This window comes from Dermochelys coriacea, chromosome 19 (assembly GCF_009764565.3).
Source record: "Dermochelys coriacea isolate rDerCor1 chromosome 19, rDerCor1.pri.v4, whole genome shotgun sequence".
Lineage (NCBI taxonomy): Eukaryota > Metazoa > Chordata > Testudines > Dermochelyidae > Dermochelys > Dermochelys coriacea.
In genome coordinates this window covers 18,146,020-18,171,720 of record NC_050086.2, presented here as the reverse complement: position 1 = coordinate 18,171,720, position 25,701 = coordinate 18,146,020, and the positions used below count along the sequence as shown (strand labels likewise).

The window sequence follows — 25,701 nt, the reverse complement described above, 5'->3', positions numbered from 1 at the left end:
TGTATAGTTAACTATTAAAAAACCAACAACAACACAGAGAACTAAGATACTGTTGGGAAGTTTATTTACTGAGTTCCTTAGAACTGTATCCTCTGCCTGTAACCTGGTACTACTTCAAAAAAATGCCTAAAATAATGTAAAGGGGAACAGGAATGTGTGCTTTAGGATTTTTCCCTTTTTATTCTGAACAGGCCAGCTTAACTAGAAATTATTGATGTATGTTTAGGAGTCATCGGAGGCATTTCAACAACATCATCATTCTTTATTTCACTTCCAACCCAGCAAAGCAGCTGTCTCTTGATGTGTCTTCTGTCTTGGACTCCCTGGCACATATTAGTACCCTCGTGGACAGCAGGGTAACAAACACCCCACCATTAGGAAATGATGAAGTCAGGGTTTAGTCAACATTCAGGCATATACTGAAGCTTTCAACATTGTATATTCCATGCGGTATAAGTAGGGCCCTACCAAATTCATGGTCCATTTTGGTCAATTTCACAAAATTTCATTATTTCAACTATTTAAATTTGAAATTTCATAGTGGTGTGATTTTTAGGGGTCCTCACCCATAAAGGAGTTAATGGGGTTGGGGAGGTCATTGTAGGGGAGGTTAGGGTCCTTCTACCCTTACTTCTGTGCAGCTGATGGTGGGCAGCCTTCAGAGCTGGGCAGCTGGAGAGCAGCAGCTGCTGGCTGGGAGCTCGGCTCTGAAGGCAGAGCTGCTGCCAGCAGCAGCGCAGAAGTCAGGACGGCCTGGTATGGGATTGCCACTCTTATTTCTGCACTGCTGCCTGCAGCGCTGGGCCCTCAGTCAGCAGCCACTGCTCTCCAGTCACCAAGTTCTGAAGGCAGTAGCAGCACAGAAGTAAGGGTGGCATGGTATGGTATTGCCACCCTTGCATCTGCGCTGCTGTTGGTAGGGCACTGCCTTCAGAGCTGGGTGCCTGGCCAACAGCTGCTGCTCTCCAGACACCCAGATCTGAAGGCAGTGCAGAAGTAAGGGTGGCAATACTGCGACCCCCACCCCTAAAATAACCTTGTGACCCCTTGCAACTCCCTTTTGGATCAGGACCCCCAATTTGAGAAACACTTGTCTACCCTGTGAAATCTATATAGTATAGGATAAAAGCACACGAAAGACCAGACTTCATAGTGGGAGACCAGATTTTTACGGTCCGTGACGCGTTTTTCTTGGCCGTGAATTTGGTAGGGCCCTAGGTATAAGAAAATTAATTTCAGAAACTTCTAAATGAACAAACCTTGATTTACCTTTACCCTACAGACTCCTCCCTGCTCCGCTGTAGCTAATAGAGGCCACTGATACAATTAGTTTTGCATGTGTCTGGGTGAGAAATGAGTGACCTTGCAGAACTACTTTGTAAAGCTAGTGGAGAAAAACAGCTAAACTAACTCAAATTTTCACTGGTGTATTTAAGATTCAGCAGCATCTGGTACGGTGGTTGAGGGTAATCCTAAAAATGTACGACTGGAAGGAACCTTGAGAGGTCAACTATTCCATTCCACAGCACTGAAGCAGGGCTAAGTATTATCTAAATCAAACTGGCAGGTATTTCTCTAACTGGTTCTTAAAAACCTCCAGTGACAGGGACTCCACAGCCTCCCTAGTTAATCTATTCTAGTGCTTAACTACCCTGAGGGTTAGGAAGCTTTTTCCTAACTTAAATCTCTTGCTGCATTTAAGCCTCTTGCTTGTTCTGTCCTCACTGGATAAGGAGAACAATTTTTCACCCTCTTTGTAACAGCCTTTGAAGTACTTGAAGACTATTACCATGTTCCCCCTCAGTCTTCTCTTCTCCAGACCAAACAAACCCAGTTTTTTCAATATTTCTTTGTAGGTCATGTTTTCTAGACCTTTAGTCATTTTTGTTGTTCTCTTCTGAACTTTCTAATTTGTCCATATCATTCCCAAAGTGTGGTGCCCAGACCTGGACACAGTGCTCCAGTTGGGACCATATCAATGCTGAGTAGAGCGGAAAAATTACTACTTGGGTGTTGCTTACAACGCTCCTGCTAATACATCCCAGAATGTTTTCTTTTTTTTGCAACAGTATTACAATTGTTGACTCATATTTAGTTTGGGATCCACTATAACTCCCAGATCATTTTCTGTATAACTCCTTCCTAGGCAGTCATTTCGCATTTTGTAGTTGTGCAGTTGATTATTCCTTCCTAAGTGGAATACTTTACATTTGTCCACATTGAATTTCATCCGATTTTATTTCAGACCGTTTCTCTAGTTTGTCTGTATCAAATTCTAATCCTATCCTCCAAAGCGCTTGCAGTCCCCACCCAGCTTGGTATCATCTGCAGACTTTATAAATACACTCTCTATGCCGTTACCTAAATCATTGATGAAAGTATTGAATAGAACTGGACCCAGTTCAGATCCTTTTTGGATCCAACTCCATGTGCCCTATCAGCTTGACTGTAAACCATTGATAACTACTCTCTCAATGACAGGTTTCAGAGTAGCAGCCATGTTAGTCTGTATTCGCAAAAAGAAAAGGAGTACTTGTGGCGCCTTAGAGACTAACAAATTTATTTGAGCATAAGCTTTCGTGAGCTACATCCGATGAAGTGAGCTGTAGCTCACGAAAGCTTATGCTCAAATAAATTTGTTAGTCTCTAAGGCACCACACGTACTCCTTTTCTTTTTACTCTCTTAATATGGCTTTCCAACAGTGGTGCACCCACCTTATAATTTCATCTAGACTATATTTCCCTAGTTTGCTTATGAAAAAGCCACGTGAAAGAATATTAAAAGCCTTAAATTCAAGATATATCACATCTACTGCTTCTTCCTGTCCAAATGGCTTGCTATCCTGTCAAAGAACTGCATGAAATGTTTTATTCTTGACAAATCCATGTTGACAGTTATCACCTTTTGTCTTCTAGGTGGTTTCAAATTGTTCATTTGATTATTTGCTCCGTTATCTTTCTGGGTACCGAATTTAAACTGACAGTCTGTAATTCCTTGGGTTGTCCATGTTCCCATTTTCATAGATAGGTACTATATTTTCTCTTTTCCAGTCCTCTGGGATCTCTCCTGTCGTCCTTGGGTTCTCAAAGATAATTGCTAATAGCTGAGAGATCTCTTCAGCTCCTTAAGTATTCTGGTGCTCTAGAATTCTAATATGTTCTAATCACATGGATGGTGAAAACTAAATTAAATATGACTGTACCATATAAATATGCTTACAAAGGCAAAGCAAAGTAGTACCCATAACACCACTATGTATAATGTACTAGTGAGGTATGTTTAGTGCACTGACAGTTTATTGCAGCATTGTACCAAAGTTGGGCTGCCTTTCAATGTTCTCTTTACTATTTATGGTTGCTGCTGTTAAAGACTGGGAAAAAAAAGGCGTCTGACCTGAATGGAATGATTGGAGAAATTCAGATTGGCAAGAGTTGTGCTCTCCAAGTTTATAGTAACTTGGGTCAGTATTTTCAAAGCAGGGTGCCTGAAGTTAGGCACTTATAGGCAGGGCTTTGGAGCTGTGCTCCAGCTCTGCTCCAGCTCCAGGCAAAAACCTGCAGCTCCACTGCTCCAGAGCTGCTCCGCACTCCAGCTCTGGGCTCCAATCCAAAGCCTTGCTTATAGGCATATTCTGGAACCTCAGTAAGTGGCCCCATTTCAGAAGTGCTGAGTACCTGTGACTTTCATTGACTTCAGTATGAGTGTGAATGCTCAGGATCAGGCCCAGAGAGTCCTGTGGCTTTCCAGATCCTGCAAACAAGAATGTAACATCTTGCACTGCCAGGTTGTGGAAATCTGCACTCCTATGGGATTTAGAAGTCTGTCTCTTTTCTCAGCCATTGGAATGGGCTGAGTGGAATGCACAGAGGACAATACTGTGCAAGATAAACAAAATTGACTGCTTTTCTCTGACATTTATTTAATAAATGTGATACCTATTTTGGACCTAGTACAACTAAGCTCATCAAAAATAAAGCAAAGCGAAACAAACCTAAAACCTACCAAAAGATAATTGGAAATAAAGGTAAGAAATTATTTGTTCTCCCATACCATTATTCTTCTCTGGCTACTTAGCAGAATTTTTCTTCCATTATTTATAAAGGAAAGTCCCCAGATTACTGTCATTCATTCAGAGTAACAACTGTTTAAAGGCCAGACTTGTAAAAGGGGTCAGCAGCCAGGCTTTCAAGTGGCCAGCTTCCATTAGGCCAGATTTTGAAAAGTGCACAGTACCCATCAATTCCCATTAACAATGAACAAGCCCTGTATTTTGGTTTTGTGTTTCTAGATATGACCGTTTGCTAGAGACCTGCTCCATTGCACTTGTTGGCAAATACACCAAGTTCTCAGATTCCTATGCTTCTGTCATTAAAGCTTTGGAACACTCTGCACTGGCCATCAATCACAAACTTGAGATAAAGGTATACTCTTTTTTTTTTTTTTTTTTTTTTTTTTCCCCCCCCTAGCTGGAGTGGTATTTGTGTCTCAACCAGATTGTTCTTGCTTACAGCTTTGCACACATCTAGGATAGACCTCACAGTTTTCAGAATGATTCAACAGTCAGGAATATTATAACTCATTTCCCTTGGATTACAGCATCCAAACATCTGTTACATGCATACAACTCAATAGCAAACCAATCTCCCACTTTCAGAACAGAGGATCTATACAATACGACTGCTACTCTGAAACCTATATAATACATGTGCACTGTCTGGATTTTTTTTTTTTTTAGGTGCTCAATGTTGACCCTGAGTAGCGGTGTTGGGAAGGCCAGCGTTCATTTTGAATTTCCTCTAGCCATTACTATAACCAATTCTTTGGAGGGTAGTTTGATTTAATTTGGTTTCAGAGTAGCAGCCGTGTTAGTCTGTATTCGCAAAAAAGAAAAGGAGGACTTGTGGCACCTTAGAGTCTAACAAATTTATTTGAGCATAAGCTTTCGTGAGCTACAGCTCACTTCGTTGAATGCATCCAATGAAGTGAGCTGTAGCTCATGAAAGCTTATGCTCAAATAAATTTTAGTCTCTAAGGTGCCACAGGTACTCCATTTCTTTTTTGACTTAATTTGGTGGTACTGTCAAGCTTCATGGTGATTTGCCCTACTATTCCACTGTGATCTTGACACCAGCTGGAAACTGATTGTCTCTGTAAGCCTCTTGGAACATATTTGAACTTCGTGAACGTTCTTGGAGTACTGAAATGTCTGCCATCTTTCATCTGAAACTTTAAAGAAAAATTTCTTTAAACCGTATTATCTCTAAATATGAAGTAGTACCCAAGAGGTGTGTAGCACCACTGTTTGTAATAGGACTAGTGAAGTATGTCTTGCGCACTGGCACTTAATTTATTGTAGCATTGTACAAAAGCTGGGCTGCCTTCCATCATTTTCCTTCCTTGATTATTGATTTACTTGTAACAGTAGTCTGTCAATATGAGCACAGGGGACCCCTGCATGTAGGTGTTACAAAGGGGCTTAAAGAGCTATTTAAGAGAGAAAAGAGAAGTGAAACTCCCCAAAGTCAGGAGATGCTAAGGATAAGAGTGCCTGCAGAACTGTAACTCTTTTTTTTCATATGTGCCATCGGAATGCAGTCTGATTGTTCTCCTGGACGCCTGCCACATTCAGTGTGCAACTTGAACATGCACAGTTAAGGAGATGGTTTGTTTGAATTTTTTATCCTCCTTATTGTAAGTGTGGCTCTGTGGCTCATATGCTGCATGCAATCTAAAACCTGTGGACCTCAGCCTTACTTACCACTCAGGCCTTATCGGTCACCATCCAAACTGCTCAGTGAGGTAGAGGACCTCCAGAAAGCTTGGGGTCCACACATGTAATTAAAGACTGTAGTGATTATGAACAAGAAGCTATATTGCCTAGCAGGTAGAAAATCAGACCAAGCAAGCCACTAGTAAATGTACAATAAGAAACAAGCCTGTGTTGGCAGGGAGGGAGTCTAATACATCTAGATTCAATGAAAACTAAACAGCAGGGTTTGGTATCTGGGGGGTCTTGTGCCAGTCTCTCTCACTGTGATTATTCCTGGATTTCTTCCTAGTATATTGATTCGGCAGACTTGGAACCAGCTACTCTACAAGAAGAACCAGTGCGATACCATGAGGCCTGGCAGAAACTCTGTAGTGCTGAGTAAGCAGTTCATAACCTTAGGCCTTTCCTCAAAGAGGATCTGACTTCCCTTGGTTTTGCTGACATTTTCTAAATGATTGTACACAGTTGTACTCAGGGACCTTCCCCACATTGTGCTATGCACTGAGAGCGCCCCTGTCTTGCAGAGTTTACAATATAATTTTGCGTAATTGTAACAAACAAATCTGGGAGGGAGGGCCAGCAATAGCAATGTGGTTACACAGACTAGCGATGTGTGCAACTGGGTGGTTTTGAGAAGGAGAAAGGGTGGGGGGCAGTGTGAGGCATGGGAAGGGCCACTGGGGAAAAAGTGGGATGGGTAAAGGTGAGGATTGAGCGGATGGCCAAAGCTGGGAGAAAGAGGAGGGTACAAATGTGAGATTATAATTTTTTTGTAGGAAAGAGGAATGTTGGAGGAGGAAGGGAGAGTAGGTTGCAGGGAAGGTGTGGAGTGAGCCAAACGAGCAGTGGCGGGTCATAACTAGTGATCAATTTAGGGAAGCAGATACCCACTTCCTGCCATTAGTCAGTAATACAAAGAATCACCTGCAGAATCCTTGTGTTTTTTGCAATTGCAGTTGGGACATGTTGTGCTACAGTTTAGTTGACTTGTTTCTAAGCAATAGACTGAATAACAGATATTTGTTGCGGAGCATGTACGCTATTCTACATGCATGGTCCTGCTCTTTTGGATCATGTGAAGAGCAGCAGTAATAACACCACCTAGCACTTATACTGCACTCTTCATCTCTAGCTCTTAAATGAGCTCACTGTCCCCATTTTACAGATGGGGAAACTGAGGCACTGAGCAGAGACGTGACTTTCCCAATGGCATCTACTAGGCCAGTAGCAGAGCTGGAAATAAAACCTAGATTTTCTAAGTCCCAGTCCAGTGCTCAGTCCGCTAGGCCATACTGCCTCTCGTATTACAATTTATATTTGTCTGTCCACAGAGATTTATTACATAGAAACTAGACTTTTTTATAAATGTTGCTCTGACAAGTGTTTGCCTACAAAATCCTGCAGCTCACACAGAAATCTTAAAATTGGGAGACGGGACTGGAAGGGACCTCTTGGGTCAACAAGTCCAGTCCCCTGCTGTCATAGGCAATCTTGTCACTTGATCCCATTCATCAGATTATCTTAGTACAGATATTCCTTGCCATTTATAAGCCCCTTTAGGCTTTTTCACTACTGTGCATGCAGTTATATTCAAAGAAATCTTGGTAGTAAAATGAATTGGTCAGGTCATGTAACTCCAAGGTCTTAAAGCAGAAGAGCTGCAATACTTGTTTGGAGGGTATAGAAAACTGCAAGTCTCACATAGCTGGATTTTTCCCCTCCCTCCCCCCCTCCCTTGTACAGTGGAGTCCTGGTTCCAGGTGGGTTTGGCGTTCGAGGAACAGAAGGGAAAATTCAAGCAATTTCTTGGGCAAGAAAACAAAAAAAGCCCTTGTTAGGTGAGAAATAAAACACATCTGACCGTATGAAGTAATGATGGAGGGAGGAGGGAAGCAAGGAGCCAACAGGTGTACATCCAGAATCCCACTCTAACCCTCTGATCAGAGACATCTCTATTGTGGATGAATCGAGCTCTTGCTTTTATGCTGTTATGTGCTAATGCTTTAACCCCATAGTGTTCTCTTGATGCAGGTGGTTGGTATATTATTCTATAGCTAATGACTAACACTTAAAACTAACAGAACACCAAAGCGGCATTTAAAATGTTTTTTAATATTCCCAAGGAAACTTGAATTTCTTCTGGATGTGGTTGATTGTACTCATTTCCCCCATAATTTAATTCTCAGAATGCATGCATGTAATGAGAAGATGAGAAACTAACAGAGACAAATACAGTACTCAGCATTGTTCTTGATTCACAGTTGTGTGACGCTGTGTGTGAATATATATAAATATTTTTTTTAAACCACTGTGTTCTGACTGCATATACTAAAGGAAGATACCTTACTCTCCAGTGCAGTCTTGGCATATCAATGACTGCTGCCAGGGTCTATCAAGAAGTTAATATCTGTATTAAGGTAAAACATAAGGCACAAATGAGATGGGGACCCCATTGTGTTGGGCTTTATATTCAGCTCTTCTGGGCAGAGACTCTTACTTAAAATTGAATTAGACCATATGGACAAGTAGTGTGAGAGAGGAAATATTATCCCCATTTTACAGATGGGCATCTGAGGCCCAGAGATCAATTGACTTGTCCAAAGTCTCATAGGTAGTCTGAAACAGAGCAGGCAATGGATCCCAGATCTGAGTCCCAGTCAGTGCAGTAGCCACAAGACATCCTTCCTCTATAAATAAAGTATGTTTCTTTGTGTTGTAGACGTCTGTGCAGGTGCCAAAGTGCAGAGCTTTGCATTACTGCATGTTCTTGAAGACCATCCCAGCTCACTACCCGGTGTCATTTTCATACTCTGCTCTTTCTACAGGAGTTTGCTTGGGGATGCAGCTTGCAGTTGTGGAGTTTGCTCGCAATGTTCTTGGCTGGCAAGGTAATTGCAGTGATGATTAACTTTCTGAGTTCAAGTTATTAATGGATTGATTGGGATGATGGCTGTAGCTACTCCCCATTCTTTGGGTAGCAGATGGCTTTTGGGGAAAAATCTGTCTCCAAGAACCAGTCTTAAAGGGAAATTGTACCCACTTTGCTCAGTCTGTCAAGCTGAAAGTTAGCAAGGTAGGAGATACTTGTCACCGTAGATATAAATATACTATAAAATTCTGAACTTTGTGACTTTGTCCTCACCCATAACTATTTCACATTTGGTGACAATGTATACCTTCAAATCAGCGGCACTGCGATGGGTACCCACATGGCCCCACAGTATGCCAACATTTTTATGGCTGACTTAGAACGCTTCCTCAGCTCTCGTCCCCTAATGCCCCTACTCTACTTGCGCTACATTGATGACATCTTCATCATCTGGACCCATGGAAAAGAAGCTCTTGAGGAATTCCACCATGATTTCAACAATTTCCATCCCACCATCAACCTCAGCCTGGACCAGTCCACACAAGAGATCCACTTCCTGGACACTACGGTGCTAATAAGCGATGGTCACATAAACACCACCCTATATCAGAAACCTACTGACCGCTATTCCTACCTACATGCCTCTAGCTTTCATCCAGATCATACCACTCGATCCATTGTCTACAGCCAAGCGCTACGATATAACCGCATTTGCTCCAACCCCTCAGACAGAGACAAACACCTACAAGATCTCTATCATGCATTCCTACAACTACAATACCCACCTGCTGAAGTGAAGAAACAGACTGACAGAGCCAGAAGAGTACCCAGAAGTCACCTACTACAGGACAGGCCTAATGAAGAAAACAGAACGCCACTAGCCATCACCTTCAGCCCCCAACTAAAATCTCTCCAACGCATCATCAAGGATCTACAACCTATCCTGAAGGACGACCCATCACTCTCACAGATCTTGGGAGACAGACCAGTCCTTGCTTACAGACAGCCCCCCAATCTGAAGCAAATACTCACCAGCAACCACATACCACACAACAGAACCACTAACCCAGGAACCTATCCTTGCAACAAAGCCCGTTGCCAACTCTGTCCACATATCTATTCAGGGGATACCATCATAGGGCCTAATCACATCAGCCACACTATCAGAGGCTCGTTCACCTGCGCATCTACCAATGTGATATATGCCATCATGTGCCAGCAATGCCCCTCTGCCATGTACATTGGCCAAACTGGACAGTCTCTACGTAAAAGAATGAATGGACACAAATCAGACGTCAAGAATTATAACATTCAAAAACCAGTTGGAGAACACTTCAATCTCTCTGGTCACTCGATCACAGACCTGAGAGTGGCTATCCTTCAACAAAAAAGCTTCAAAAACAGACTGAGAGACTGCTGAATTGGAATTAATTTGCAAACTGGATACAATTAACTTAGGCTTGAATAGAGACTGGGAATGAATGAGTCATTACACAAAGTAAAACTATTTCCCCATGGTATTTCTCCCTCCCACCCCACCCCCCACTGTTCCTCTGATATTCTTGTTAACTGCTGGAATTAGCCTACCTGCTTGTCACCATGAAAGGTCCCCCCCCCCCCCCGCTGGTGATGGCTTATCTTAAGTGATCACTCTCCTTACAGTGTGTATGATAAACCCATTGTTTCATGTTCTCTGTGTGTGTGTGTGTGTGTGTGTGTGTGTGTGTGTATATAAATCTCTCCTCTGCTTTTTCCACCAAATGCATCCGATGAAGTGAGCTGTAGCTCACGAAAGCTTATGCTCTAATAAATTTGTTAGTCTCTAAGGTGCCACAAGTACTCCTTTTCTTTCTATAAAATACTGTAATCCAGTTTCAAGTCTGCTTGCTAGTTAGAATTAAAATGTGAAAAAGATTTAATTTCCATAAAATAAGCAATTTTTTCTGATGTTTAAAGCAAATTGGAAACTGGTTTACAGTATTTCATAATGGTCTCGCACATTGCCTATGTCACAAATGATGTTGCTGTCCTCGGGAAGATGGCAGCTTCTACCTAAACTCGGAAATACTTATCTAAGAAGGCTAATAAATACATCTGGGCTTGTTTGGTTTATGGGACAGATTCTGCTCTCACAAGTGGTCCCTGCATAAGTTGGTACTGCTCACATGCATATGGAGTGAGATTCATTTCTATCTTACTCATTTCAGAGTAGCAGTCGTATTAGTTTGTATCCGCAGAAAGAAAAGGAGTACTTGGAGCACCTTAGAGACTAACAAATTTATTTGAGCATAAGCTTTCGTGAGCTCATGTTCAGTGTGTGACTTCTTGCTTCTAATCTAAGAATGTCATTTTACAGATGCCAATTCTACAGAATTTGACCCCAAAACTACTCATCCAGTGGTGAGTATGGTGTGATTCAAATGTGGCTTGTTCTGACCCCCCTTCAAAGCTAGAAGTGTTATCTGTGCATAGATAAAGCCAAACAAACTTGTACTGAAATATCTGAAATTGGAATTTACATCTCTTGATAGCTTTATGCAAATCTGTGTATGGGCACTTTTATTTTGGAAGTAAATGTCCTAGTTTGGTTTACCTTAAGTCAATTTGTCATCTTTTTGGCAGCGGGATCATATGTTGTAGAATGTACAGACACAGAGGGTTTTTTCCATCTACGCATTTTTATAAAATAAAGAACTTACTCCTGAGAGTTTAAAGGGGAGTTTTCAGCATTGATGACTTTTACAGAGCAATCAACAAAATTTATGGTGGATATGACCAAACAGAGAAAGTTAGTGATGACAAATATTAACCTACCTAAACATTAACTACTTAAGCATTTTCTTCTTGAGCCAATTGAGTCTCTGTCCACCCAGAACTAGGGCTGCAAGTCTATAAAAATCTCAGCTAGGTAAGCCAGGCAGCAACCCACAGTATTGGGATAGTTTGTGACCTCGGCTACAATAATTTACAGTGCCCCTTTTTCTCAGACTCTGGAAAGGAGTATGTTTAAAATATCAAGTTTATAAGTCTAGCCACCACATGCTGATGGTGATTCTGATTTTGCAGGTAGAGCCCTACATTTGGAATCCTGTTACCTTGATTACATTGGCTGTACAGATGCCACCATTCTGAGACTATCTCCTGTTCTGAGACTGCCCCAAAATATTGCCAAACCTACCAAATACAATCCTGCATCTTCATTAAAAGAACACCTCAATTAAATGTCTGAATGTGCTGGGCCCCTGGAGTGGCTGCTTAAGACAGATTTAGTTGTTTATCTTTCTTACGTTGTCCTATAGATGTTTGCATTTGAATCCTACCTTGGGGTTTTTTTTCTTCCTGTTTCAGTCACAGTTCATTGTTTTAATAATCTCCCCTAGGTCATAGACATGCCAGAACATAACCCTGGGCAAATGGGTGGGACCATGAGGCTTGGCAAAAGGAGAACCCTCTTCCAAACCAAGAACTCGATCATGAGTATGGGATTTTTTTTACTCCTCTATCTTCTCTAGTGTCTGAAATGATTCATGAGAACACGGTGTCGTGTGGGACGGAAGTGAGATTTAGAAAATTAGTCGGATTGTTTAATGCTTTAAAAAAAAAATTGCTAAGACTGTTGTCTGCTAGGCATTCCTTAGACTTTCTGTGGTGGAAGTGAAACCTTAGCCCCCCCCGTCTGTGGAAGAAGTAGGTTCTGGTGGAAACCAGTCACTCTGGATTAGATCCACAAAGGTCCTTAAGCCATAACTGTCACTTCAGGTGCCACTGAGATATTCCACTGCTGCCTTATGCTGTAGATGCTGAATTTCATAAATGCCGAAATTTCTGCTGGTCAGGGCCTTAGCTTGTACCTGAGCCCTACCACCATTCTCAGGCAAAGCGACTCCTCGCCTATTTCGCCTGTGGGACCTGATCCAGTAGGCATGCTCAGAACACCCATGGGGTGAGGGACACATGTCTCTGTCTCATAATACCCAAATAGCCCAGTGGCTCACCTAGGATGTGGAAGACCCAGGTTTGAATTCCTACTTTTCCTGATTTGGAGCAGGGACTGGAACCTGACTCTCCCACATCCCTGGGGAGTGCTCCAACCACCAGACTACGGAGTCAGTTTCTCACCTTCTCTGTCAGGCCCAATGCATATTTAATGATTTATACAGAATGGAACAACTTCAGCAGGGGAGACTGAGAGACTCACACCAAATAGCCTGGTGACTAGGACACTCACCTGAAATGCAAAAGACCTGGGCTCAAGTCCTTGCTCCAAAACTGGTAGAGTGGGGATTTGAAAACAGGTCTCCCAGATCACAGGTGACTGTGCTAATCCCTCAGCTATTGGCAGTAATGGGGAGGGGGTCTGACCTGTGCCTGGCCAAGTGTCTGACTCCAAGAGTGTTCACAGCTGTGGAGACAGGTGGTTGACTACCTCTGAGGGTGGGGCTTAGACCCTGCTCCTCCTCAGCATTTTCTGTTGGCTGATTTAGGCAGCTCTCTGTTCAGCTTGCTGGTCTCTGTGAATCCCTTTCGTAGGTGCCTAGGCTCCCAGAGTTAGGTACCTAATTTAGGTCTCAGAGTAGCAGCCGTGTTAGTCTGTATCTGCAAAAAGAAAAGGAGGACTTGGGGTACCTTAGAGACTAATACATTTATTTGAGCATAAGCTTTCGTGAGCTACAGCTCACTTCATCGGATGCATCCGATGAAGTGAGCTGTAGCTCACGAAAGCTTATGCTCAAATAAATTTTAGTCTCTAAGGTGCCACAAGTACTCTTTTTTTTTTTTTTAATTCAGGTCTGTAAATTCCACTGGGTGGCAGGATGCCTAGGAGCTAATGATGGCTAATGCTCAATTGTAATGCTGCAGTGCAGATTGTATGATTTGTGGCTAAGACGGGGAAGATGGTAGGGCAAATAGGCTGGGGTTTTAAATTTAATTGGTTAAAGAGAAGTAGGAACGTCATCAATTGGAGTTTACCATGGTTTTGGATGTAATTAAGAAGGTAAAAGGTCCTCTCTTTCTGGGCAGGAAAATTGTATGGAGATCATGACTTCTTGGAAGAGAGACACAGACACAGATTTGAGGTATCAGTTGGTGTGTTCTGGGCTTTGTAAGCTTTCTCACTGAAGAGCATGAGAGATCATGTGTACTTTGCTGCTTTTCCTCAGGTGAATCCAGAACTGAAATGCTTCTTTGAAGAGCAGGGCCTGAAATTCGTAGGCCAGGATGTGGAAGGAGAGCGAATGGAAGTGGTTGAGTTGGAAGGTGAGCAGCTGTGCTGGGAGTTGGTGTGTCTGTCAAGAAGAGTTTTGTCTGGCATGGCAGCTTCTCTATGGGATCAGGGCAAGATTTCAATAGCTCTGTTCAGGGAACAGACTTGAGATATTGAGATGCAAAATAGTAATGACTGTTAGGAGTTGGAGGACAGAGGAATATGAAGGACAGAGCAGGGAGGTGACCTCCCAGAGCACAGAAGGAACCAAAGCCAGGGCTGGAACTCAGAGGTCCTGAGTTTGTCAGCTTGGCTGTGCAGCTCAGATCCTAATGACGTTCTCTAGACCAGCGGTTCTCAACCAGGGGGTTGGGGGCCATGAACAGGTTTCAGGGGGTCCACCCAAATCAGAGAGCAGGGCCAGCGTTAGACTCACTGGGGCCCAGGGCAGAAAGCTGAAGCCTGAGCCCTTCCGCCCTGGGCTGAAGCTGAAGCCTGAGCAACTTAGCTTTGTGGGACCCCCGGTGGCATGGGAACCTGGGCAATTATTCTGTTTGCTGCTCCCTAACGCCAGTCCTGGCTTTTAATCTACTAAAAAACTGTGGCACGTGTGGGCTGTGGAATTTTTATGGCATGTTTGGGGAGCCTCTGAAGGAAAAAGGTTGAGAACCCCTGCTCTAGCCTGTCTGTCAGCAGCAGATGCCAGCTGTGAGATGTGAGGAGGTTATCCAGCAGGGCCTTCCAACATAAGATGTGGCTGCTCAATGGTGATCTCAGAAACTCATTATTCAGAATTAACCTAACACACTCCATGCTTTTCTCTCTTTTCTTAGAGCATCCATTTTTTGTTGGTGTTCAGTATCACCCAGAGTTCCTATCCAGACCCATAAAGCCGTCTCCCCCATACTTTGGCCTCCTGCTGGCCTCCGCAGGGAGGCTCACACATTATCTACAGAAGGGCTGCAGGCTCTCGCCCAGGTAGGTTTGAATTAGTATCCTAGTTCAGAGCCTGACTTTCTATAGTACAGAACTCTCTAGTGAACCATGGCTGACTCTTTAACACTAGTGCTGGGGACTCCATGATCTGACAAGAATGGGGATCCCAGCATATCTGGCACAAAAGCATCGAGTGCATACTTTCAACTTTCCTTCTTTCATCTCCTTCATCTTGGGCTAGACTGTGCCTTGAAGACTCTGACCTGCATGGGGGGCTGTGGAGTTATTCTGCTCAACACAGAACAGTGGGAAAGTTTTACCTTTTAAGGGGGAATCAGACCCTTGCAAAGAACAAGGGGTGGTATGCATGTTGTACAATTCCTTGGGGAACGGGTATGCCAGGGTGCTCTCAGGCATTGTGGTTGGGCCTGGCCCTTGGCTGCTGGCATCCTTCCCACACTCCATGAACACTTAAACAATTACCAGGCACAACATGACCACTGTTGGCCTAGATGGCGCACCTAGATAATCTCCACACTGTTCTCTGTATTGTATTGTTCTCTTGCTGGGTCCAAAGTAACAGTAGGTTCCTTTCTCACTTTTTGTTGGCCCGGTTTGCTGAGGGATTGACATGCTGGAAGAAGTTAAAAGATGAAGCAGTCATGTCCTTCAGACACACAGGGGAATGATGCGTGCAGAGTACAGCAGGCAGTAGACAGCTTGGTAACTGAGCAAAGCACAGTAGAAAGCACATTGAACAATTGACTGTATCAGGAAAAGCTGTGCCCTTAACAAGGGGACCCAATAATTTACTACAACGAGAAAAGCGTAGAAACTCTTGGGTGGAGTTGCAAGCATCCTGCATATACCAACTGCTGTAATAGTACCTGGAAATGGCTGGCTTTTGTACTCCAACCCTGCTCATTCGAATCTCTGAGGTGGCACGTAACCAAAATACAGAGGACAAAGAGAATCTAAATATGAAATATCTAGACCTTGAGAATATTGAGATGACTTATCTTAGGGCTTGTCTACAGCATCGGTGGTCGATTTAGCGGGTCTGGTGAAGACCTGCTAAATCGACCACAGACCACTCTCCCATCGACTCCTGAATTCCAGCTGAACAAGAAGTGCAAGTGGAGTCGACGGGAGAGCGTCTCCAGTCAACATAACGTAGTGTGGACCCCACGGTAAGTAGATCTAAGTACATCGACTTCAGCTTCATTATTCACATAGCTGAAGTTGCCTAACTTAGATCGATCTCCCCCTGTAGTGTAGATAAGGCCTTAATTTCCCTTCTATAAACCTGCTGCTGGGAACAGCTGCGCTGAGGTTGGGCGGTGCTGGTCGCTTTGCTGTTGGGAGGGAAGAGGTAATTTGGAACATGTGGGGTTGTTATAATCTACTGCCGATTACACGCTCATCACTAAGAGGTGAAGTGTTTAATTTCATTGCACCAACATACAGTGTGCTTCCATGCTTAGCATATGTTATAGGCACATGCACCTTATGCCTAGCTTACAGCTCTTCTCATTCCTGAGTTATCAAAGCTCCTATGAAATAGCTCTGTCTCCAGATTAAAGGCAGCAGGACCTCTGCCCTGGAACGGTTGCAGTAGAATGGGTTATACTAAAGGTTCTAGCTAGCTTACCTGACATGTCACTGGGGCTGTGCTTCTCTTTTATGAAGAGGTTAAATAGCTTTTGAAATGCACAGACCCCTAACTTTAAACCAGATCATTGTGATTTAGCCTCATTCCCATAGGACTGCAGACTTTAGTCTTAACATACTTGTTTGACACATGTCCTACTGGGTTTTGTCCTTCTCTCTTGGGAGACATTCTTAACCTTTCATGCAGGGTTTCAGGTTTCCAAAAATTCTGTTCAGAAGTAAATAAAGGCCAAGGTCCCTGGTGTTCTGGTTGTGTAGTGCCTGGGGAAAGGCTGTGGTGGCTCTTGGAGGCCAGCGAGGCTGTTCCACAGAATTAAGCAAGAAAAGCCATTGTGAGGAATGATCCCTGCCTTTAAAAACAAGAGCAGCAGAGTGTCATCTAGAACCCCCAACCTGCTACGCCTACAGCCAGCTCCCACTCACCCATGATGTGCAGCCTGATCTCTAAAGAGTCTGTGCTCACTATAAACAACAAGTGCAGTTGAACTAGGCTGCCTGGCTAGTCCTGTGGTGTAATCTCTGCTAGAGCTTCCCTTTCCTAAAGCTGTCTGACTTCTACAGGGACACCTACAGCGACAGAAGTGGCAGCAGCTCGCCTGACTCTGAGATCACAGAACTGAAGTTCCCATCAGTAAATCATGATTAATTCCCGGTAATGTTAAAACATGACATCCGTCTTTCTTCCTTTATCTTTTTTTCCTTCCCTCCTGACATCTGAATTCTTCAAATCAGTCTGAAAAAGACGGTATGACGTGAGTCAGCTTGCACTGCGTATATATGCCAGCTGCATTCTGAGAGACGCATGGTATTTTTGTGTCTGGAAATGCCATTGCTGGTTCTGATCCCCTTTGCTGCATGCCCATTTTGCTAAGAAAGTACAAAAAGGGGTGTGGGTTTTTTTTTTCCTTTAAATAATAAATGTACTATGCACTCTTGAAATAAGAGACTCAGTCGATTACTAGATTTAATTCTATAGAACCATTATCTGAAACATTACACCAAGTAGAGAGAGAAGCTGAGGATTTAAAAAGCTGCCGTTGTTTTGATGAGGAAAACTTTACCTTAGAAACATGTGGTATAGAAACATTTCAAAAGGATGGGAAAAAAGCCCTGTAATTAGCCTGCTTAGGCTGTGATCATGTGTATTTATCTATAGGCTCATCTGCCTGTTTGCCTCTTATTTAAAGGCAGATTAGGTGTCCTTATCACTCTTTCAGCTGTTCTGACTACAGGTTTCCATGTCAAAACAATGAACCAGAATTTCAGAGGTGCTGAACTCTCACCACTCCGATAGGAGCTGCAGAGGCTGAGCACCTGTGAAAATTGGGTTATTGACAATACTAAAACCTCAGGTTTTTTCTCATTAAAAAGTCCTAAAATTCAAGCTTCTGCAGGAAAACAAAATTGTTGTAACTAGTTTTGTGAAGTCACTTTTTCTTCCTGGAGTTGGTGTCTGAACATGATGTAGGTAGTTTCTCCATTGCTCCCAGCTATGACTTTCTACCTATCCTGTAGGCGTACTTGGTATTTTTCTAATAAATTAAGCCGAATTTGTGCACATACATGTAGTATTTGCAAGAATGAGGGAGGATTTTTGTTTAAAGCCATAGGATCAGGATAGTTATTTTCCTCCTAGTAGTGATCATTTCAAAGGAACTGCAATGTTAAAGTGAAGTGTCAGAAAATTACCAGACTATTATGCGTAGGTCTCCCTAAAAAGGTGGTTGTTTGCACCTGGAACAGAAATACTCCTCTCTCCATAAAGTTTTCTTGGTACCTTGAGTCACTGAAAGTATCTCAGAAAGCCTATGATATTACAAATACTGTGGATCGTATTGAGACATCTGGTGCTTGTGATGCCATGTTCTAGGAGATCATCAATGGAAATACAAAGGCTTCCCAGAAGCTGTTGTACTTATTTCTGTGCTGATTTCCCCCACAGCCTGGTTAGTGGGGACATTAGCACATAAATCTGGGTTTAACTCAGTTGTCATTTTTGCTTTAATAACTGGCCCAAGGAATCAGGATTTTGCTTCTTGGGATAAGACATGATCCTGCTTAGCCCAGGGGAGCAGGTATCCTGATTTTATTTTTCAGCTCTGCAGTGTTTTCTAGTTTACTTTAGTGCTGTCTTTTATATAACAGGCTTTCTTTCAAAGGGTAGATGATGCATTTCTTTTTTTTAAATTGTCTCAATGCCCCCTATAAGCTAGCAGGCGTCATTATTCTGGGGAAGAAGAGCCTTGTGAGGTAGGTACTACATGTGGTGCTCCATAGGGGTGGGATATGCAGTACAGTGAACTGTCAGTCACACCACTGAAGGCGGAGCGGAATCTACTCTGCACTTCAAATCTGGTGCTCTTGGGCTTCAATAATTCCTATTCTTGTCCTTTCTCTATTTGTCCAGGTGGATCGTCACTAGAAGAGGAGCAGAGTCTTCGTTAGACTTCTTACAGCAATAGCCTGAACGCTGTCAGCTATGGGCTTTAAGTTATGTTTATAATTTTGACACAATCTTGTCCCTTTTTATTTTCTGAATTTTTGCTGTCTTTTGTTGAATGTTCCTCTGTCGATCCTTATAACTCCCTGAGGAGCATTCGCCATGGCGCATGCAGCTCTGGGCCTTCTCTGCAGCTATGACCGTCTCTTAGAATCAAAACAAAGTAAGGAAGGCTAGATACCGGAACAGGCTCTAGTTTCTCCATGGAGAATCCAGTCGCACATGCTTCTTAATGCACAGTAATACTAGCATGAGTTTGTGTCAGACACTTGGTATTTGGGCCATTTTCTCCAAGCACCACGTTATCATACAGTTGAACTCTTTGCAAGAGGTCAAATTGTGGGGCTTTCTTCATTCAACTTTTGAGTTGAGCTAGGAAAGGTGGGATGTCAATTTATTGTGCTTTATGCAGCCTATCTTTTTAAAACTACTATTTAAAACTCTTTGGCACTGGTGGTTTTTGTGCTTTCAGTGCTAGCAATGAACTTAGACAGGAAAATTTGGCAGAAGAGTTAATCTGTTCATGAATGTGATCAACTCTGATCCTAACTGTGACATGTCACTCTGCAGGGATGTAATTAACTTGAGATCATGTAAAAATGCCACAGTGTCAGGAAACCACATCTTTGTGTGAATGAGGCATAACTTTTATCCCTTTAATGCCAGCATTTTCTGGTGCTGCTTCTTGGGCTGGGAAATCTTAACTCCTTGCATCAAGGGGGTGATACAGAAAAGAACATGATGAACTGTTTTCAGATGCAGCCTTTAAAAGCTCTCATTGCTACTCACCTTGGATTGAAACATTCACGGTGCTATATTGTATTAACACTTTTAAAGGGAAACTTTCCCTTGCATTCAGGAAGATGGACATGACAGAGGCAATAAAAAGTGCCATTGATCTAAAAGTTGGGCTTAGCAACTTGCCTACAGTATTATTTGGCTTAGTGCTTAAATGATTGCCTACTAATGATATTCTCAGAATTGCCAGAGATGAGGATGGGGTGAGTGAAATGGGGTGATTCCTTTTGTTCTGCCTTTTTGCCACACTGTGAGAAACAAAGTTTGATCTTCAGCAAGAAGAAAGGAAGACCATTTCTTTATTGTATTGTCATGTCCTAAACTCTCTTCAGTTCATTAAAGTTTGGGCAAAGCTGTCTGTGTATCGCCTGATGGAGGATTAACCCTTATGTTATCTGACTCTCAAACTCCTTCAAAACTCTATTCTAACAGTGTGAAAACTCTTCTAAGACTGTGTCCTCCTGACACTCTCAGCATGCCAGGCTTTGTTCCTAAATACACATATTAAGAAATCTCCATTGTAAGGTTGCATCTTACTGAGGGGGATTTTTGATAAGAATTCCTGGAGTGGCTTGTATGTGCCATTACATCTGTCCTATAATAGTAATCTGGTAGTGAGGTTCTATGTATTGAAATAGACACTTACTATAAAGTAACAAATTCTTCCATATGGTGATCTCACTTATCTGTGATCATTTTTCCATTCTAAAATTTGTTAGTGACTGAAAAATTAAACTGTTTGGTCGTAAAATGACTAATAAATACCTCAGACCGGACCATGTTTTTTCCAGATTTCAGGACAAAGGACTAAAGCAGTATGGGGTGTAATATTTAAGTGCAACTCTCTCTACTCGCATAGCCTCAAATATATTGGATTAGTTAGCAAGGATACACACCTTTTTTTATGCTGGATGTATGTGGTACTAAAATATACCCAGTTCAGCCCTACTGATACTACGGTGCAGAACTTCAGTTCAGTTTACCATCACCTTCAGCGATCGGTCCTAAATACTGGAATCAACGCTTCTCTGTCCTTCACCATTCCTTTTGTTTTGGATTTTCCCTATCTTTACCTTTCTTCTTCCCATTGCAGGGCTAGTCTCATCTACCTCAGACTGGCTTATCTTTCTGCTGCAGCCCTTGAGTGCTGAGAACCTAACTCTGGGCCCAGTTCAAATTGACTGGAGTTGTCACTAGAATCAGGCCAGGTTCTCTGGGTAATGAGCTTTTCCTGAGGGGATTGGACTTTTCTGGTCAGTTTCCCTTTTCAGTAGACTCCATGCATAAGATGCTCCATTACTGCAGCACTCTTGCTTCCTGCATAGCTGCATCGGGGCTGAACAGAGCTGGTGCTAACCACTTCATGCAGCTTTTGTAGTGCAGCAAAACCCCATGTTGTTTAACTTCACCAGTTGCAAAGGGCACCTCTGATCACCCGGTTGTGACAAATGACCACTCCTACAACAAAACATGGCACCTGCTCAGCAGTGACCTGCAGAGCTCTACTATCAGGGCCGGTCAGCCAGGCACAATTAGAAGAAATGGTCCAGGACACTGTTCCTAATCCCCATTCTCCTGCACACCAGGGATCTGGGCTTTTTAATGACAAGTGGACCAGTTCTTTTTGTCTCATGAACAGGGGACATTCCTAACCCCACACTGGAGTTGTGTCAGATGGCAGAGTACTGCCCTGAACCATCCACCCTACTGCTCTAGGGTCTGGGCTTCATGCTCACGGCATGAGATCACAGCTGCAGGCAACTACTCAGCACCTGATTTGGGCTTGGGGAACTCGTGGGTGCCTTAACACTTTGGGGACAGCATTGATCATGTGATCTCAGTCTTTTCTCCTCTCACATACTAATATGCAAAGCTTTAGTACTTGACTGATGTTAGTGTGAAACTACTGTCCTTGCAGCTAACAGCTGTTGTTTTCCTTGTCAGCGTGACCTTCAACCTATTTGCACTTTCTCTTAGGCTTACAAAGTTAGTTCGACATAAGCTGCCTTGCAAGTGCTTATGCTTAAATTTTTCTTCCACTGATGTAAGCACCCCTTTATGTTGACATGACAGCACCTCCCTGAGCAGCATTGAACCATGGTTGCTGTACTGAGGTTGCAGCATCAAAGTAAACACTGCATTAACTATGTCAACCCTAACAGTCCTCCAGCAACTGTCCTACAATGCCTGATGCTGACCTTTCTGGTCACAATTGTGCCCTCTACTGCCCAGGGGCCAGGGAGACCAGAAAACTCCAATCCTTTAAAGCCCCCCCCCCCATATTTTTGAAATGCCTTTTCCTGATTATCTAGCTTAGCAAGCACACTGAGCTGCTCACTGGTGTTGGCACTCAGCCCCCTGTGCTAACTCCACCCTCTCGCTGGGCTCCGGCTTGGAGTAGGCAGGAGCTGTTGGGTCTCCTGGGCCTGGGGGGAGAAGAGAGGCTGTAGGCACAGCTACAGCCCAGCCGTAGACAGTTGGACACCTGGGCAGGGTGCACAGGTGATGAAGGAGAAGGGGTGATGGGGATTAGCAGTCACATGAAAACAAAGGAAGTACAACAGGCATATCAGGAGGCCAGCATTCAATCCAGTGCCTAGCGGCAGACCTGCTGCTTTTACAACGAGCTGTGTGCCACACTTGGCGGAGACCTCGCTATCACCCTGCACACCACTGTGGATACCTCCGAGGAGCCCAAGTCCCAGGCCCCTTGTGTGTATAGCAAGGAGAGAAGAGGAGGATGGGGGACACGAAAGCAGGGAATTCAGCTATGCCGAGAGTCAGGGCCTGTTTGAGACTCCACTGCAGTCCTGGCAGTTGAGCCTGGGTGAGCTTCCTTCCTCAGGTAACAGAGTAGCAGCCGTGTTAGTCTGTATTCACAAAAAGAAAAGGAGTACTTGTGGCACCTTAGAGACTAACAAATTTATTTGAGCATAAGCTTTAGTGAGCTACAGCTCACTTCATCGGATGCATTCCTGAAGTGAGCTGTAGCTCACGAAAGCTCATGCTCAAATAAATTTGTTAGTCTCTAAGGTGCCACAAGTCCTCCTTTTCTTTTTCCTCAGGTAAGTGTGTAAATGTATTTTCCATTACAATGATGATTCCTCCAACTTAGCAGGATCCAGCTATCACCTTTTCACTATTTACTTGTACCAGAAAGCATAGCAGTACGCAGAGACGTTGTTTTTCATTCCCTGGTACAGTTAGGCAGGGAAAGCGGTGCAGATCAGATTCTTTAGCTACTAGAGCTGTCCCTTGAATCCTCCTGAGAGAGCTCAATAAAACATTCATGGAGGTACTTAGCAATCCTCTCTCGAAGGTTTCTAGAAATGGCAGCCTTATTGCTTCCTCCTCAGTAGGATGTTTCCCACGCCACTCAGAGATAACAGCAGCAGGCACCATTGTAGTAAACAGTCTTGTAGCATATGCACCCAGTGGCTTCGGGACACCAGAAGCAGCTGTGCTGTCTGCCTGTGGTCCCCTCAGGAGCAAGAGATCAGCTAGAACCACTGTCTGGAAAATGGTGCCTGGATTCATTGCCACTGCCCTATCCTCATAGTTCAATCATCTCCCTCGTCCCTTGCGGGCCATGCTTGCAGCAGAGTGACGCCATGCACAAGTGCTCCTAGCAGAAGTGAAATCGGCATGTCTTGTTGAAACCTTTAGGGGAGTCAGGGAAGAGAGTTCTGAACCTTAACTTTCTCTTTTGGTTGTGACTACGCTGACAATGGCATTGCTGGGTTTTAGCTGTAGCTGCTGCCATTGCAGCCTCGAGGGGATCTCCCTCCCCACTGACTAAACATCAGAGCTAAACAAGGAGAAGGAAGAGGACATGGGATGACATGTTCAGCAAGATCCTGCAAGCCAGCGCTGCATCAGACCATGCACAGCGGGACTCGAGGGTGGATATTGCAGACTGGTGGAGAAGGAAAGAGCAGACAGGAGAAAGATCCAGGCTTCCCAGCAGGAAAAGGAGAGGGAGATGCACCAGGGCATAATGGTGCTTCTCCAGCAGCAAACGCAGATGCTGCAGATGCTTGTGGACCTACCGGTTCATCAACCAGGGGCTCACCTCCCTTTGCAATCCATGGAGAACTCCAGTATAACACTTCCCTACACCCTTCCCCCTACTATCCCATATGGCACCAGGGAACTGCATCTCTACCCCGACCACTCCACAGCAGGGGACATCAAGGACAACCATAGCTTCACGTACACTGATGTGCATTTGGCTAAAATGGACATAAAAATTCCTTCCCCTCTAAGGTCCATTCCATACATTAATTAAGATTTTAAAGTATTTGCTCTTAACTTGCACAGAATTTTTTTTAAGTGTTTGTTCCTCATAAAGGTCTTTCATCTTTATTAGTTCCCAACATGCTGCAGAATGGGCAGCGGGGTCCTGAAGCACCCACTTAGTGATGCCTACGCTTTGACACAGCTCACAGGATCAGTGACAAACAGTGTAATAATCATAAATGTACAGCAAGCACCACAAATGTAATAGGTGCATTGTCTGTATCGTACTGATAGATAGGCACCAAGCACAGCACCATTCCTAATGCTCCCCCAAACTGCCAGGCCAGGTGGAGCAGAGTTAGCCATAACACACTGATAGCAGGGCATAGTAAAGTGCTGTTTCAAAGCCTCCTTGAGCCGTTGAGCTTTTCTAATAACCCTTGTATTTGGCTGATCAAACTTAGCTCCACCCCAGCAGAAACTTTTCTGCCTTTGCCACCCACATTCTGCAGGACCCAGCAGGAAGCTGTAACGTTGGGGTATTTTTCTCACTGAGATCCGTTCTCATGAGTAAACAAGGTCGTCGTCCCTTCAATCTACCAAAAGCACATTCAGCTCTCAGTCTTTGCCTGCTGAGCTGGTCCCTGAATCTTTTCTTAGCACGGTCAAGATGGCCGGTGCATGGTTCTGGGAGTAAGGGGTTGGCTGGGTCCTCCAGGCTCACTATTGGCATTTCAACATAACCAATGGTAATCTGCGGTCAGAAGAGAAAGTCCCTGCTTGTAGCTTTCTGAACAGTCCTGTGTCCTTAAAGATTCAAGCATCATGCACCCTCTGAGCCACCACTGTTGATGTCAGTGAAGCGTCCCTGGTGATCCGCCAGTGCTTATGTAACTTTTGAAAAGTAGCCCTTTCTGTTGATGTACTCCATGGTGAGGTGCTCTGGTGTCGAAATAGGGATAGATGTGCCATCTATCACTCTGCTACTGTTCAGGACCCCATAGCTGCAGATCTGTCCATTATGTCCTGCACATTGCTCAGAATCACAGTCCTGTGCAGCAGGAGACAATTAATGACCTTGCATGACAACAGCCCTACAGTGGATTTTCCTGCTCCGGAATAATTTCTGATTGGTAACAATCCAGCATTGCAAATTTCCACCGTGCAACTGCCACTCGCTTCTCCACTGTCAGTGCAGCTCTTATTCTGGTGTCCCTGCACGGGAGAGTTGGGGCGAGCTTGGCACACAGATCCAGGACTGTGGCTTTTTGCATCTGAAAGTTCTGCATCCGCTGCTTCTCATTCCAAACCTACATTATGTTGTGATCCCACCAGTCTCTGCTTATTTCTCGGGCCCAGAAGCAGCACCCCCACCCCCTTTTAGCTGCTCCATGACCACCACCAACAATCTAAGTGGTTCTTGCCCTGTCCCATGGCAATCTAATTCCAGGAAATCTTCATGTTCCCCATGGCTCTTGCAGCTCTGCAAATGCCAGAGGATCATCATGCTCATGACAGTAGTGCAGAGGTGTGCAGGCTCTGTACTGTTGTCAGAGATCACAGGCAGTAACAAGTCTGATGTGGGTTTGTGGGATTTTCAAAATAGATGCAAAAATGATGGGATAGAGATGGCCTTGTTTTGTGGAGAAAGTTGCAAGACTGAAACTTGACCCCTTGTGCCCAGTCACCCGTGTGATTTGTTTCTGTCCCA

The 25,701-nt window shown here is 43.9% G+C and overlaps 1 protein-coding gene across 1 annotated transcript in view; it reads left to right on the top strand.

Annotated features, from left to right (window-relative positions):
- The window catches only part of CTPS1 (CTP synthase 1), a 29,204-nt gene extending 9,097 nt beyond the window's left edge, over positions 1-20,107 (top strand). Inside the window, exons 9-19 of the mRNA XM_038377353.2 lie at positions 4,290-4,422; positions 6,061-6,149; positions 7,515-7,609; positions 8,597-8,659; positions 10,997-11,040; positions 12,021-12,117; positions 13,663-13,718; positions 13,803-13,899; positions 14,680-14,824; positions 17,015-17,105; positions 18,861-20,107. Coding sequence (XP_038233281.1) covers positions 4,290-4,422; positions 6,061-6,149; positions 7,515-7,609; positions 8,597-8,659; positions 10,997-11,040; positions 12,021-12,117; positions 13,663-13,718; positions 13,803-13,899; positions 14,680-14,824; positions 17,015-17,099 — 904 coding nt within the window. The 3' untranslated portion in view covers positions 17,100-17,105; positions 18,861-20,107. The remainder of the gene's footprint in view (positions 1-4,289; positions 4,423-6,060; positions 6,150-7,514; positions 7,610-8,596; positions 8,660-10,996; positions 11,041-12,020; positions 12,118-13,662; positions 13,719-13,802; positions 13,900-14,679; positions 14,825-17,014; positions 17,106-18,860) is intronic.
- Positions 20,108-25,701: the final 5,594 nt, after the last annotated feature.